This window comes from Serinus canaria, chromosome 2, assembly GCF_022539315.1.
Source record: "Serinus canaria isolate serCan28SL12 chromosome 2, serCan2020, whole genome shotgun sequence".
Classification (NCBI taxonomy): Eukaryota; Metazoa; Chordata; class Aves; order Passeriformes; family Fringillidae; genus Serinus; species Serinus canaria.
Window position 1 is genome coordinate 35067736 of NC_066315.1, and position 16462 is coordinate 35084197.

At 40.5% G+C, this 16462-nt stretch overlaps 1 protein-coding gene across 1 annotated transcript in view; it reads right to left on the bottom strand.

Annotated features, from left to right (window-relative positions):
• Nucleotides 1-16462, bottom strand: part of SCRN1 (secernin 1) — a 37760-nt gene that overhangs the window by 4245 nt on the left and 17053 nt on the right. The window contains exons 3-6 of the mRNA XM_030227115.2: nt 10501-10682; nt 5231-5433; nt 2414-2608; nt 649-814 (exon numbers count right to left, since the gene is read on the bottom strand). Coding sequence (XP_030082975.2) covers nt 649-814; nt 2414-2608; nt 5231-5433; nt 10501-10682 — 746 coding nt within the window. The remainder of the gene's footprint in view (nt 1-648; nt 815-2413; nt 2609-5230; nt 5434-10500; nt 10683-16462) is intronic.

Here is a 16462-nt window from a genome sequence, read left to right on the forward strand (position 1 = left end):
GGGCACCATTTTCTTCTCCCCATAACTTCTTTACCTTAATGCAAGTGGCAGATCTGAAAAATTGCAAGTGGTTTAGTTTAATTTCTGCAAATCCCAAGTGGATTCTGTTTAAAACACAAGATAATTCATTAGTTCTTTGATGATCTGACCCATGAGTTCCCTAATTTCCTCAGCTACTTTCAGCTAGAAAGGACACCATGTAAACCAACTGGAAATTGTCCCTCAAATAAAAGACATGCTTGGGATCCCAGCAACTTGCAGATGTTTTGCTGTGTTAACATTCTGATGTCATATGGAGTTACCTAGAGTACACACCCCCTCTCTGATAGTTAAAACATTTGTTGGAGTTTTGCACCTACCTGTTCAAGAGAAGTAACTTGTTGAGATGATGAAGTCTCCAACTTCATCGCCTCAACAACTTTCCAAGTGGAAAGCAACTACACTGGCATTCCTGGCCCCTCCCTAAACTGCATTTCCCCTGGAAGCTCAGTAACACAGGACTGTCAGATTGCACATCTCGGAGCACTGACTGCATTTCTGGTTAGAACATGCTCATGAAGCATGTTCCAGTTTGGGTGGCAGGGTTTGTTTGTTACCTTTCAACCCATCACTGCTCTGCACCCCAGGGAGCCCAGTGCTGTGGCTTACCTTGAAGGGTCTGGCGTGCCAGTGAAGTAATGAATACAGGGAAAACTAGGGTCCTGAGGCAGAACAGACACTATGCTAGCTGTAGTAAGGAAAGATTCAGAGTCCACACAGACACCACTGTCCTTGTCACGCAGGACATCAATCATAGCTTGTGCAGAAACGTCACCTGTATGGAGGGGGGAAAAAATTCCTGAGTGTTCAATGGCTTGGAGCCCAGGTAAGGATTTTAGCCTGAACAAGCTTTGGCCTAAAATGGCCACTGACACTTGACATGGGCATGTCACAAATCCCAGTTAATAGTTTCTACTTAAGCAATGAACATTCAGAAAGAACGTGCCTAGCTAGTAAATGAGAATAGTAAGAAGCATTAATTAGGCATGGCAATTGCCAGGTAGGGAGAAATGCTATTAAAGAGGTATATTTTCAGGAAGAAGGCTGTAATACTGCTTTAGCAGTCACTATGAACAGACTACTTACTTAAAATGTCCATTTTTCTCTACCCAAGCAGGACAGAATGAGAACACTCTGATTTTCCACTTCTCAATTTCCATTCTCAGTTGAAATTTCGAAACATCATCTTACAGTCACAGAATGTTACAGCAGCAGACCTAGGCACCAAGATTTTCCCCAAACCCTTTTCTACAAGAATCCTCTGTTCTCACCATGTTTCCTGCCTGTGTTCACCCCAGCTTTCCCCCAATGCCCCTCCATGTTTTCTCACATACTCCTTTGGCAAGTCAGGCCTCTTCCCTATACCTTCCCAGTCTCTGCAGTGACTCAAACCTCCATGCACAGGTGCCTAAACACACCAGGAGACACAGAATGACTCAGCAGCCTGCAAGATTTTCAGCCATAGCCATCTGTCTGTAGGGGCCCTCAGAGTTTTTAGTGATATAATCCAGATTTATTAAGATCTTTTACCTATAGCCCTTCAGAGTTACTGTATCTGCCTCGGACACTAACCCCACTCCCTGCAATTCTACAGCCTTAGCAAGAGCTCTGCAGTGCAACAAATATCTCACCTCTACACTCTTCAGAGCATTTACCAACATGTGAAAATGCCTACAGTCTAGTAAACTCACATCAGTAGTAAAGGGCTTTTTAGAAAATAATAATTTGTGCTATTTTTCATGCATGAAAGAGCAGATATGCACACAGTCCCATGCACTGCTGCATGCTGTGCATTTCAGAGATATTTTGGCCAGGTGCAGCAAACTGAAGTCAGTAATAAATCCGGGTCTGGAAATAAACCCTTCCTTTGATTGCAGAAAATAGCACAATGCCTGTTCCAGTAGCTTTGTTCTGCTCAACAAAGAAAAAGGGACTTCAGTTTGCAACTGCTCTTCTTTAAACTATGCACTTGAAACTTTCCCCAAAAGGTTAAATTTACATTTTCCCCAAAATGCAGATTGCACTGAGCTCAATCTTTGACATGTGAGGCCATTTTTTTTTTTAATAGTATAATTTTAGTGTTAGGTAGGGTCACTAAAATTACAGCAAAGTACAGATGCAGTGGCACATCAGAGTACTGAAGGAAGTGACTTTGTAATTTAATCCTGTTTTGAAACCTTGGGGGTGACATCAAGGGCTTCATCCTAAACAGTGGCAAATTTAGGGAACAGTCTTTAGTTCTGATCTTCCTTCCTACACAGTTTACATGTAGAGGTCTTCTCAGTCACATGTAGCTCTGGACAGAATGCCTGAAAAGGAGGCAGCAGTGACTAAAAAACCTAGTGTGCCCACAGAAAGATAGTTCAACACTTACCACCTTGCTTCTCTAGGCTCTCCCTGCCAGAACAACAGGCTAAATGCTCATCAGCAAGAGAAAACACTTCAGAAAAATTGAAGTCAGAGTCTCCATTCCACCAGCCTTGACTTTTCACATAATTCCTTAGTTCAGGATGCTCAGCATCAATTTTTGTAGTTAATGAAAGCTGATTGCAAATGCATTTCACTCCCTCTGGAAAGAGCCACATATTAAAAGAGAGCATTAATACAGTTTTCCTGGGAGAAGCTGGAAGGAAAATGTCATATCAATTAGGAAACAAATTAATCCATTGGTTAGTATGTACATTTGGCATGACTGTGCAGCCATATAATTACACATACACAGAATTACCAATCCCTGCAGGTTGCAGAGCTCAATCCTCTGTGCCCTGCTGACACCTGTGATTAACAGTGGGGTTTAGACAGGATGCCAGTTTCACCATCCCCACCTCACACCTTCTGACCACAAAGCAGTGGTGGTATTCAAATGCCAAAGGCACCCAATTTTTTTTCTAATGGCATATTCCCCCCACAGACATAAGAAGCTCCTTTTATCAAAAAATACTGCAGTGCTTATAACCATATATCCACAGCATGGCAGTGGTTGCTGCAGATATTCCTCAGAGAGAATAAAGCAAATGTATTGGAAGCCAGAGAAAGAGCTGATAAAGTAAAACTATAAACTAAAATAAACACAGATTTTGGAATTTGGCACAAATAATTTCTTAGACAGAAACAAAACCAGTAGTTGTGGAAGTTTTTAATACTGCCTTCCAAAAATGTAGCTTGCTTTTGCAATGCCCCATGCATGCAATTTAAATAATGGGTAACAACTTCAGGAAATTCTGTGCATCATTCTGCAAAAAAGTCCCTGTCATCCAATTCTGACTTACACAAGGGTCACTGACAGCTTATTCTGACTCACCCTTTCAAACAGCATACTTTTCTTGGAATTTTGTTGACTTGAGTGATGAGGATATTTGTATTCATGTCCAGCTAGGCAAGCCACCCTTTAAAGAGCTCTTTAAGTATTACATTTATAAACTCATGTAAAATAATATTTCATGGGTTTGATCCACCACAAAAAAACAAGTTTATCAATCAAATATATTTTTCCACTGAGACTTAGGAACATTATTAGAAAGGATTTTGAAGTATTGATTCTTAAATTATTTTCAGAGAGTTGCTTGATAAACACTCACTATGAGCTTTACAGTCCTGCAGCAGTAATATTAGAACTCTGAGGATAGTCAGGAAAAGATATGCCTTCACACTGGGGAATGACACATTTTCCCCATTTTAACAGCATTTGTGCATTCATGTGAAAGCTTAAGAGGCACACTTGTGGTTGCAAAAAAGACCCCTCTGAACAAAGTATGAAATGTAGAGTTCTTACATAGCCAGCAGCCTTTCCTGCAGGGCTGCAGGAGGTGGAAACTACTTATCTGCAGCTCACAGGGACCTCCTGAAGAGCAGTCTGCTGGTAGAAACCAGAACAGAGCTGCAGAATCATTTCAAAAAGCTGCAAGCAGCAGATGAAGGCAAGAGTTTATTTGCTGGGAAGGAGGATGTGAAGGTTATGTATTGCTGATGCAGCTAAAACTGCTAAATAAAACCCACTGTTCTTCAACTATCAGGCAGGCAGGTCAAGAGAAGAAGGCAGGCTGTCACTGCATAATCCTAGGAACCTCAAGAGTCAGCTGCTTGCCAGAACTGGGGTTTCATCAGGACAGCATTTTCAGTCTTCTCTCCTCTATGTTTGGTATCTGTTCGTGCCAGATAACCTAGGTATCCTTAAAATGCAAGCTTTACTTGGGAAAACACCACCTCTGTGAAGGAAACTGCTTCCTGTTTGGTGGCAGGGACTGACAGCAGGCCATCACACAACATTGTGATATTTCTTTGCTCCTTCCCATATCTGCTGTCACCTACCTTTAATGATTTAGGGGGAAAGGAGGAGAGAATTGAATGGATCTGTCATAGCTCGAGTCATGGATGACAAAAGTCCTCTTGAACACTCTGGATTTTCACTTCATTCAAACATGAGTACATTTTAAAAAGCTCTGCTGTTATGAAAATAAAAATCCCTTCTAAATTAAGATGAGAATAAATTAAATACAGAGCTTAAACAATCATATAACATCAAGGCAGGCCATATATGCTGGAAAAATTTTAAATAGATTCATCCACTGAGCCAGTGAATTCTAGAAGTTAGTTTGGCAGCTCTGGCTTCACACATACAGAAAAAGAAACCATTTACAAGTTTAAAGAGCAGAAAATTATTGTTTTGCATCAGGGATACGAAGAGAGTGTATCTATTTCAGTAAAGGAACCACCATTCCTTTAAATAAAAAAGCAATAAATAAAGCAACCCATTCAATTTATCACCTGAAAAAAGCCCTTTTTTTAAAACTATCAATGTTTTTTCTTTCCTCACAATATTTTACATTTGTAAGTAAGAATTTGGGCATCAACTCCATCAAAAAAAAATCTGACCTGTTCCAAACAGAAAATAAATCTTGGAAAACACACCTATCAAATATAAAACTTATTATTATTATTATTATTACATAGTTTATGCATAAAGGCAACAATCTCCATCTTCACAGAAAATGCTAAGTCTCATCAGCAAATGCAAATCAACACATAAAAAAAAGTCAGAATAGTACAAATATAGAAAACTAAAATTGGTGATTTAATCAAACACTTGCATTTATTAGCCACTTATTTAAACTCATTGACTTTAAGAGCAATTCTTCCAAGACAACTCTTTACAGCTGTTTTTGATAGGATTTGCTGTGAGTTCTAAACTAACCTGTGATTTTTTCAGCTGCCCAATACTTTCCAGAAGTCTCCAGTATCCAGGCTTCATTTCTGTCCACAATCAAAAATGCACTTTGGAAAGTATGGCATGAACTCCCATCTTCATAATAATTTCCACCTTGTCCGTGCTCTTCCAACAGAGCAACTATTACATCCAATGCTTCTTTAGCTGTTGCTCCCCTTTCTAGGCCAAGTCTATAAGAAAAGGGTAAAAAAGAGATTCAGAGAGGAATGATACAGTAAGATCTCCTTAAGTTATTATTTTTAAACACCAGCATTCATCTGAGTTTAAAATATTGAAGTGCCTGGTATGCCTAATATAAGAGTTCTTGCTTTAATTAGTTACTAAAGGATGAGCTATAGAATTATTTGTTTCTAGTCTTGATTTTCTATGCTGGCTCTTTACGCTCAAGCCTATCATAGCTTGCTTTTATTTTTTTTTAAAAAGTCCAGTTACCAACCAATGATCTCAGCTGCACTGTAAACATGCAATGCTCTCTTTATCTCCTCCTCAGGCAGAATACATTTGAAGGACAATTTGCAAGTATTTTTTTTTTAAGTAACAGCTGTACCAAGGTTACTTTTCTGTACAAGGGTGGGAAATTGAACATAATTGAAAATTAATATTACCAGGTATTAAAAAAGAGAAGGAGTATTCAATATTACAGCCTCTCTGCAACCTCTCTTTCCCAATGCTCTGCTTGGCCATGGAAATCAGGTGTTATCCTTATATACTACACGCTGCAAAGACAAGCATTTGTGCACAGTCATACTTCAGAGCTCCAGCAGAGGCTTCCCCAAAAATCTGTCTGAATACCAGACATGGCTTTTGTCAGAAGTAAGAGCAACCACATGCCTGAAAGAACAGAATTTTAAAAGGAAGTTGAAGCAGAGCAAGGGTATTTTACAGGAAAGCAAACTGAAGTGTGGTAATAAATTTTACAAAGCCATAGGGAATGACTGTATCCTGCCTTGAGTAAGTGGCATTAAATAATCCCCTGATATAATTTACAGCCCTAATTGAATCAACAACAAAAGCAGTAACCAGAAGTTGAAATCAAATTATTTCACTGGTTCCAAAATCCAATTACTGGTAATGAGGAAATGCAGTGTTTCAAACAACAGCCTATCCCTGCCTCCATCCTTTGGGAGTTACCTGGATCAGTCCAGGTAACTCTCTGCTGTTTTGTCACCTTAATATTTTCCTCTGTGTTTGTCTTTCTCTAACTGCTCTATGGAAAAATAATTTTGACTGATGGACAGTTCCAAGAAAATCACTTTTTTTAGACATAAATACTGTCTATCCTAGCTCTTTCCATTTCTCTTGAAATCACCTGACAAGAAAACACTACTCTGTTTCTTTCCTAAAAACTACAGTAGACAAATCACATCCTGATAATTTGAATACAGATTTGTTGAGCTCAGTACTTCCCTGCAGTGGCTCTGCATTGTTAAATACTTGGCTACCATTAGCCTTCTTTTAGGCTGAATTATTGAAAGCAGTGTTTTCATCTCTCCCAGAAGCACCTATTTATCACTAACTCACAAAGAGGAGCCATGAGCCAACTAGAATTTTAAGGCTTAACTTAAAGTGACAGTTCCTTCCCCAGAATCTTCTTACTTGCATTTATAGGGTCTTTCCCTCTCATATTTTCTTGTTAGCTGAAACTTGTTTTGTACTGGTGACTCCATCTTTAATCCCTCTGCATTTATGGTTTTCCTTCATTCTTTTCATCCCTGGTGCAATTGCTTTTTCAGGCCAATACAGCTATGCCAGTCTTTGCACATACCAGAGACATCATTAAAAGCCAGTCCCAAAGCATGTTGTATTTGTTCCCAAAGAGCAGTCCCTGCCACAGTAAGTGAATGGACTGAAAACTACCTTGGTGACCATGCAGTCACTAGATTCAGTGATAATCTGCTCCCTTCTCCCCAATTAATGACCAAAACCATTAGGTTATAATTAGATCAAAACCTGCTAAGAGACATAACATCCCACTAAAACTTTGATGTCTCCCTGGAATGTTCCATCTGAGATGATCACAGCCTAGCTTCCTCTGTCCAAACCACAGCAGGGATTTGGGCTGAAGAAGAACCCTTTATGTATTATTTTTTAATAAATGGCTCCAATGTTACATTTATTTCCATTAAGTAAAGGTCTAAGCTCTGCTTTTGCTTGGCAGCTCCTATCTGTCAGTCACAAGGGACAGGAAAAAAAAAATAAAAGGGAAAAACCCATCCTACACAAAAACCACGCAACTCATTTCCACAAAATTAAGTCTTGTCAATTATCTCAGCATCAGTGTCCTGGGCAACCACAGCATAATCCTCCCACTAGCACACTTCAGAGTGCCCTTCAAGGTGAGCTGGAAGAACAGTTAGAAGCAATTTCAATGCCAGATGAGAGCTTGAATTACTTATTAATAAAATTGCAGTGATTTAGTACAATCCACTGCCTAAGTATCTCCAATATGCTGTCATATTGTCAAAACAACATTATCTTAAGCTTTTCAACTTCACCTATCAGTTACATAATGCAGGCTTTCCAAATTAACTAACATACTTGATGACATTCTACTTTATTCAGTTTTGAGGTCTCTAAGGAAAGAAATTGGTAAACAAATTAATACCATTTTAAAGAGCATTCTTGACTCCCTGCCAAGATTGGCATCTCTGTGTGGCTCTGAAAAAATTATTGCACCTGTGATGAAGAGAACAAATAAATAATACAAACACATAGGGATTAAAATTAAGACAAAAATGCAAAATTGAGGGTGTAATTTACAGGGTTTTCCATATTTCTCTTTTGTATGATAATGCTGTCCTAACTTATCAGCAAAACAGCACATGAACTCTTCAGAAGAATATGCTTCCCTAAGTGAACAGTGCTTTACAGTTGCAACTGTGCATCAAAAAAAAACCCCAAAACTGCAGGCAGCTAGGAAGAATACCTGAAGAAAATCCTGATCATCCTGATAAGCTAACTAATGCAGCAATACTAGCATAGCTTTCAAAAATCAGCTTTTGAATAAATCCTTAGCAGAAAAAAATAAAAGATTCTTTAGGAATTTGTACCGGGGCATATTTTCTCTCAGTTTTTCTGTATGTTGTGACTAGATCCATGTTCTCCATTTAACTGGGATGGGGACCAGCCTGCATGGAATAGTACCAACTTCTAACCCTGAAGTCCATCACAAAACTTTATCAGTTTGTTAAGAATCATTCAGGTCTCCTGACATGCTGTGTGATACTCTATCAAAGAGGCAGGGCTGGTGCCAGCCCCCTCCCTGCAGCCTACAGAGATCCATTTTGTACTTGATGGCTCTCTGTTCTATGGGGTGACATGAAACAGACACACTTAATTCAACTGGCCAAGTCTTCACAATCAGAGAAAGAATCACTGAGGCTGGAACAAGCAGCAGATGGTAACAGCACATCTCTGGTTCTCCTTGCCTGAAGCACCCTCTCCCTGCATCTGAACTACAATTTCTTCTGCAGGTAAGAAGGAAGAGAGGGAGGGTAGCACCTACAGGTGATGATTACTTGTGTAGTTTGTGGCAGTGCCTCCTTACTTTGGTATGTCCTGATTTGCTAGTGTGGGTAATCTAGAGCTGTTGGATAACATATAAATTTGAATGTTAAACATGTTAAAGTCCTTTCAGAATGTAAGAAATAAGTAGAAATTGACATTTTAACCAATGGTTTGTTAAAGTTTCAAAAGGACAGTGGTAGGACAGGGGAAAAAAAAAGCAGAAAGTCATCTAAGTCCTTTTCTTCACAAAAGGTTGTCCTGCACTTTCTTAAACAGCCCCTCACATCTACTCAGCCTCCTTTGATGCAATTTAATTTACCAGTTGTCTCAGGTACAGCTTCTCCACAGATTCCTTCAGTATATACAGGGCTTAGAGAAAATACCAAAGAGAAAGTTAACCCAAATTCCCTCATGATTTTGTCATTGGTCAGATTTTATAGCTCTCTGATCACATTTCCAATTTCCACTGCATTTTCTTCAATTGGCCCATATTCCTCTTGATTTATGGTAGCTGGAAGCAGACACCATTTCTGCAGAGACATGTTAGAGAACACTTACAGTTACAGATTCAGGCAGCTGTGCACCTAACAACAAGTTCTTCTAACTCATGCTTCCTAGCTTGCCCATGAGAATAACTCCTAAGGTTTTAACATCCTCTTAAAAGCCAAGGTATCTATTTCCTATCCTTTTATCTATAAAATATATTAACTCATTGCAGGAGTAAAGTAGAACGTTTTGACGGGATTTTTCTTGACTACCAGTTATTATTGTGCATTTATCAACTCCTTGATATTTGAGGGCTTTCTCCTTCAGGAACTGGGGTTAAGGTGGTTTAGAACAACTCTTTTTAACAATATCAAGCATAGCCACAACATTTAAATTTTCCAGTCAACTGAAACCTCTCCCATTTTTCACGAGTCCCCAAGAAAAATAAGAATTCACCTGTAACTGCTTCAGTCAGCTCATTAAGTATCCCAGGGCAAAGTCCAGTAGAACTATTTTGTCTAAGACTGATTTACTTAAATATGCAGCTGTTGTCCTGCTTGGTCTTTGAGTTGAGTCCATTTGCTTCATTTCTCTTTGTAATAAGTTCGCACGTCCTCTCTTCTTTCCTTTTCAGCTTTCATTCCCCACCCAAGCCTCCTTTAAATTCTCTTCACCACAAGATCAGCATGCAGGCTGAGACTCAGAGTGCAGCACAAGCCTTTTGGGCGGGCAGCCATCAATGAACAGCCTCACAGGAGTCTGTGTGCCAGTGTCTGAATAAGGGCAATGCCTTGCCTTGGAATGCATGGGCTGAAGTAAGCCATAGGGGTTTGCTATGCCTACAGTTGGCTATAAGCCCAGAATAAGCTTTTCAGGTCAGAGTAGGCTGTTGTAAAGTGGGGGAGAATGAAGAGCACACCAGAAATCTGACATTACAAATTAGTTAGCAGCTCCTTACTAACAATGCAATCATATCTCTTACCCTGTCAGAATAGCCACTGCTGGACTGTGGGGTAGGTAGACAAGGTAGATTGAGTGAACCCACAACAGACTGGCACATTCTTGGTAGCTAAATTCAGATTGCAAGCGTTTTAAGTTTTCACTCAGCTGTATCTGGAGCCCTACCTAGCCTGCTTATATTGTTTTAAAATCTCCTTATGCCAACACCACAGAGCTGTTACCTGGTACCAGCATCATCTGAGGCTGACGATGAAAGGCTGCTCACAGCTCAGCAGGACACCCACCTGACAAGATCCATGCCAAGCAAGGCTTCAGACTCAGAAGCTGGTTCTCTGGTCACGACAGCTTCGTTAGCCACACATACTCCGTGCTCATTAGCTCCCATTTCTGCCCCCCAAAGCCAGGAGGGCCTGCTCAGCACCACAGCGTGAGTCCTGGGCACCTGCTCAATCTCGATGTACGTGCACTGCAGAGACAGCAGGGAGAGAGAAAGTTACACAATGGCTTCATCTGCTGCTGTGACTGAAACAAAACAATGCACAGAAAGGACACACGTTATTTAAAAGGTCCCTGCTTTGTGAATGAACAAGGAACTTGTTTAAACAATATTTAAGTGTCATGTTTGAACCTTCACATCCTTACATTGCATAAGCCTGGGAAAATACATGTGCTGATGCTTGCAGGCTTCCAAGAGACAAGCAGGACCCAAATGCTAGAATCAGTGGAAAGCAGCAGTAGACAGACTGTACTGTCACAATAATAAAGCACCGATCATACCTGCACATAGTAACAAAATCAAGCCATTCTACCACCTCCCCTAATGTCAGGGTACCAGTTGTGGGTTTCTCTGGCTCTGGATTGAAGGCACTTGAGACAGTTTGGACTCAAGTGTTTATTATTTCTTATCATTAAAACAGTCTCACTACTGTGAGTTCGGCAGCTTTTCATTAGAAGGCACAAAATGGCTCACAATCTCTTGTTCCAAGGTCTTTTAAGACTAAACCATCCAATTAAGAACTGACACCTAGATTATTTTCCCTTTTAACCCAATAACTGATCCCACAGACCCTGCAATGCCGACTTTTCTGCCCAATTACAAAATGCCAAAGAAGAAGAAGGAAGAAGCATCATGAAGAAGAAACCCAGGACAACACCCTGTGTCCTCCATCTTGCTTCCATCCATAACATACTAAAAATCCCAAAACCTAAATTTTTGACCAAGTGATACACCTACACTGCTCTCTATAATCTATTTCACACTTTTGTGGGTTCCAGTCTATCTTGAAGTCTAGGAGACTTTCTCCATGAATGAGGGTCAAAGTCAGTCCTCCCCTGGGGATCAGGGCCCCCCAGAGCAGACAGAGAAATATTCCTGGTGCCCTGAGTTTCCACACCCTCAGCACCATCTCCAGTGCTTTATTACATACACCGAGTAACAACGGTAACTAGGACAAAATACATTCAAAGGCTTCCTCCTCTCCCTTGCTGACTCCCCTGCAGCTGCCCCAACACAGAGACAACTGGTAGAAAGAGGGAAAAAAACCCAAGCCTTGAAAAGATTCAGTGGTACAATAAACCACTTTGATAAATAGTCACAGAAATAAAACATGGGTATTGCTGTTGCTTAAACTGGTGGTTTTACTATTTTAAACGGTCTAAATAAAATGGCTTCAATTAGATGTCTGCAAATGTACTTTGACAAGTCAAAAATACAAAGGAAAGCTGCAGAGAAGTCCTAGTAACTGCATGGAAGAAAGAAATTATGTTGCCCTGCAAATACATTTACTTGCCTTCAAAACAAGCACTGTTTTCCCAGACAGCATGGATGAGAGCTCGATCCATCATTGGTTTGTGCAAACCAAAGATATGGGGTTTACGTTTTACTGTGGAGCTCACATCAAGTTTTTCACAGATCAAACTCTGCAAAATTTGCTTTTGAGAAACCTAAAATTGTTTTTGGAGGAATATCTGATTTTTGGAGGAATATCTGATCAGGTATATCAAAGTAAACAGAATCATCAGAATGGACTTGTGGACTAAAAGTTATTTGCCTTGTTTGCCTGGCTGTGTCAATATTAAAATCTAAAGCCAAAGAAATCAGTCCAAATGATCAGAGCTTTAAGAAGCTTTGGTTTTTTCCAAGCCTTTCTTTCTGCCTTTAAGGATTATACAGCATGATCATCTTCAGCCTCCTGTCTTGAGCAATGATTTTTACAGTAATAGTTCCTCTAGCATGCAATTAAAATGTGTAATGGACTATCTTTGGTCAGAAATGGGATTTTCAGAGTCCTTCACATTGACCATGCAAGAGGGATACAAGAAATGAGCTTGCCACCTTCATTATGTGTGTAATGTATGTAATGTGTGCACCTAGGTCAAAACTAAACGAAACAAAAAACAAAACATCACAAATCAGAGGGACAGTGAACTCTTTCAGTCTAAGGACAGGCTCAGATCCTGCTGTATTTATAGGAGATCATCCCTAATATTTGACCAGGCTGTTTGACCAAATTGCTTATATAGTAATACACTGTCATTTTGTAAAGGCAAATTCTTCATCTATCAAGGTGCAACAACTTTTGGCACAGGCCAGGAGCTAAGATCTGACTAATAAAAACTCTTTATACAGTTCACTCTTTGCTTCATTGTGTAACCAAGCCATGCCATAACTGACATTTCTCACCAAAACTCCCCCCTCTCCTTTTGAGCTGCCAGCAAACAAATCTCATTTTTGACATTCAGCACAGTTTTATTTCAGAGCTTCAGGTCAGTGCTGTTTGGACAAGCACCCAAAGCATGGGTGTGAACAGGGAACAGCTGTATTTGTTGGATGTGCAAAGGGGAGCTGGAGCAGCAGGGGAGGATTATATGTGAAGACAGCACCAGAGCAGCTCTGAGGCCCCAGGTCTGCAGCCTCAGCCCCCTACATGTCACAGGTGGTCAGCTGCCTGTAGCCATCCTGCAAAGCCACCCATGAACCTCCTCAGTCCTACAACAGAAAGTAAAACCTAGACACAGTGTGGAGGAGACTCCAGTACTCCATGCACCCACACTTGCAAAGCATTTTCTGGCTGAATAGCCCCATTATACAAGCTTGCTTACACTGACTCTTTGATTTTTTTAGAAGGAAAAATGATAACACTCTGAAAAGTGATAGTTAAGCTAAAAAAATGCTGAATGCCTTTGCTCTGCAAAACATATTTGCAAGGCTATCCTTGCAAATTATTACTTGGTGTCTCATTCCAAAAGCAAGCACTACCAAAGCTTCTATTCATTGCAAAGATCTTATTGTCAATGGTAGCAGTTGAGAAAAGGGAAGGAGGAAATTGTTCGCTCCTGCTTGAGGAATCCAGAGCATTCTGTAAGAATAATGTGGGTTTGTTTTGTAACTACATGATCAGAGGCCAGAAAACATCCATAGGCAACACTACACACCTCAAAACACAGCTGTCACCTTCAATATTGCTTCTTTATGTCCCCCAACCCAAAAAAAGTGAACATGGAGCATATTTTCATGCTATATTCAGTTTCCATACTCAGGTACACAGACAACATTCAAGCCTTGCCTTATTTATATAAATTGTCTCAGAAGACCTAAATAACAAAAAACCATTTCAATCTGACAGTTACTGACAGGTCTTGTAAAAGTACTATTGACTTGATTCTTATTCATTTGTCATGGTCATTGACACTGCTGAATAAGCCTTGATGACATTTTACCTTCCCTCTATAATTATTTACTCCAGTAAGCATAAAAGTAGGCACTCTATGGGATTTATGTATTAAGGCAGGAGCTTGGTTCATATTTATAATAATAGGTATGAGCTTCTCAAAAAATTAGGGTCCAGAGGTGACAGTAGATTATTAATTTAAACAGAAATCTTCATAACTTCACCATCCCCTCCCCAAAAATAACATCAGAAAATCCTTTCCCAAGAAACAAGAGGAACTGGGCTATCCACCTGTAGCCAAGACAAGTAAGTTGTACAGGTAGGACAACTAGAGCCAGACACTGGATTTGCAACACAGCAAACCACTGCTTCTTGTTCCACAGAAACCAGGACATATCCTTTCAACAGCTAAAGCACTCAAGGAAATAGTGGGGGAAAGAAAACACCATCCACCAAAAAAACCTCACTGGCCACTAGATCTCTAGAAACAGGAGCTCAGATGATGACAGGATTTTGAAAACAGGCAAAAATTCCAAAATCCCTGTCCCCCCTGCTGCACCCCACAGATTTGGCAAATCCCTCCAGCACAACAGCAGAGCAGCCTGTTCCACTGAGCCCTGGGCCAAACGAGGCAATGACAAATAAAACAGACATCAGGTACTGCTGTGATTCTGCTTGCCACTAACCCTCTCTTCAAAATTCCTGAAATGTCCAGCCTCAGCTGGACTAACATTTTCCTTTGAGTATGAATGCTAAAACCAGAAGAATACTGACAAATTTGGTGGCAAAGGCTGAGAGTGAGTGGTGTCAGGCTCCACTGATTTTCTAGAATTCAATCCCCTGAAAGTGGCATAACTGGCATCTTGCCCTGTGACAGTAAATTCCCATCAGAAAATATAAAACTGAAGAAGAGAGACCTCACACACAAGAGATGCAGCCAACAACTTTAAAGAAAATTGAACAGGCTGGGAACTAATGATGCTTCTTTTATTTCACTTACAGTATCAAGAAGAAAATCTCATCCAGGGAGTTCTAAGAATAGCACAAGGCACAAATGTATCTGCCAGCCTAGCTAGGGCATGCAGATAAGTTGGAGATATTCCAAAACCAGACAGGACAGTTATAAACACAAGAGATTTCTTCTTTCATTAATGAAAAGAAACTATTGTGCAGTTTCTACTGTACCAAGGCTGCAGAAGCCCAATTCCTAGCACTGTCTGTCAGGTCATTATGAAATATCAATGAAATCCCATAGGCTTCAGCCCTGGATAACAAAGGCAATAGTCAGGGAATGCTTTAGAAAGAAATGATCTTTGAAAAGGGGCATTAAGATCCCAGATACAAAAGAGATCCCAGGCCAATCCCCTTCCCTGCCATCAGATTGTGGCTGGAACTTGGCATTAACTCTTTGCTTCACTGCTTCAAGCAATGCCACAGCATAGCACACATCTGAAAGAAGGCAAATATCTGTCTGATTGCAACAACTCGGTAAGTTGCACCATGGCTGCTTTCTTTAACCCCTTCCAGAAGAGGGGTGCAAGAAACCTGCTGAGGCAGTCTCACAGACTGAGCCTCCCTGGCCAGCAAGGCATTGAGACTGACAGGTTGGAAAAGGATAGACAGGTGATTCCACAGGTGACATGGGCTGCCTGGGCTTTCCCTTCAGGGTGAAGTGGCAATCTGGAAAACTAGAACAGAGCTGTTCAAGAAAGCTCTTCAGACTATCTACTGCAGATGTGCCCAGCAATGAGCTTTACAGACAATTCTTCTGCTGCTTATTTACAGAAATAAACTTAGCAGAGCTCAAAGAAGTGGGAATAACCTTTCCCTGGAAAGAGAAACATGCAAGCAGTAGTGCACAAGACAAAAGAGGTGGTTAGCCAATGCTGTTACCACTGCTTGCTTACACAGAAGGCAGAACCAAGTACAGAGTGGAGGACACCTGGATGATTTTACCACACCCATTAAACACGGCCATGCCATCTCCTACAGCAGCAGGACTGGTGCCACAGTGAAGGGCACAGCCACAGACCAGGGGAAATCCAGCCTGGGCACCTCTCAAGCAGACAGCCCAGCTCTGGTGCTCACAAGGTCAAACCAGGACAGTGAGCAGAAGCCTCTGCAGCAGCAGGAGGAATCCTCAGTGCAGCCAGCTCTCAGAAACACACACTGAGGATACTGCTTGTATCCTCACATTGTAGCCAGACATAAAAGCATTTACTCACTGTACAAATAGAGAAAAAAGCCATTTTCTGCCACAGTAAAGTGTCTCTTCTTCAAATTAACAACAGTTTTTTCACTTTTTATGAAGATCCTAGTGCACTTTACATGTGCTTTGTATTTGCATATTGTTCCCAGCTGTTTGTATTCATGGCAACCAATAACTATAAAATTTGAATCTTATCTCTAGCAGTGTATAAGGATAATAGATCTTATTCTAGGGAAAAAAAATACAGAAGCTAGAAAAAGCTAAACAATTCCCCTGACAAAAAGTAAAACTATCTGCACCCTCTGACTGACTCTAACCTGCTCTATCAAGCCACCAAGGAGCCTCAGGCATGTGAGCCACTGTATG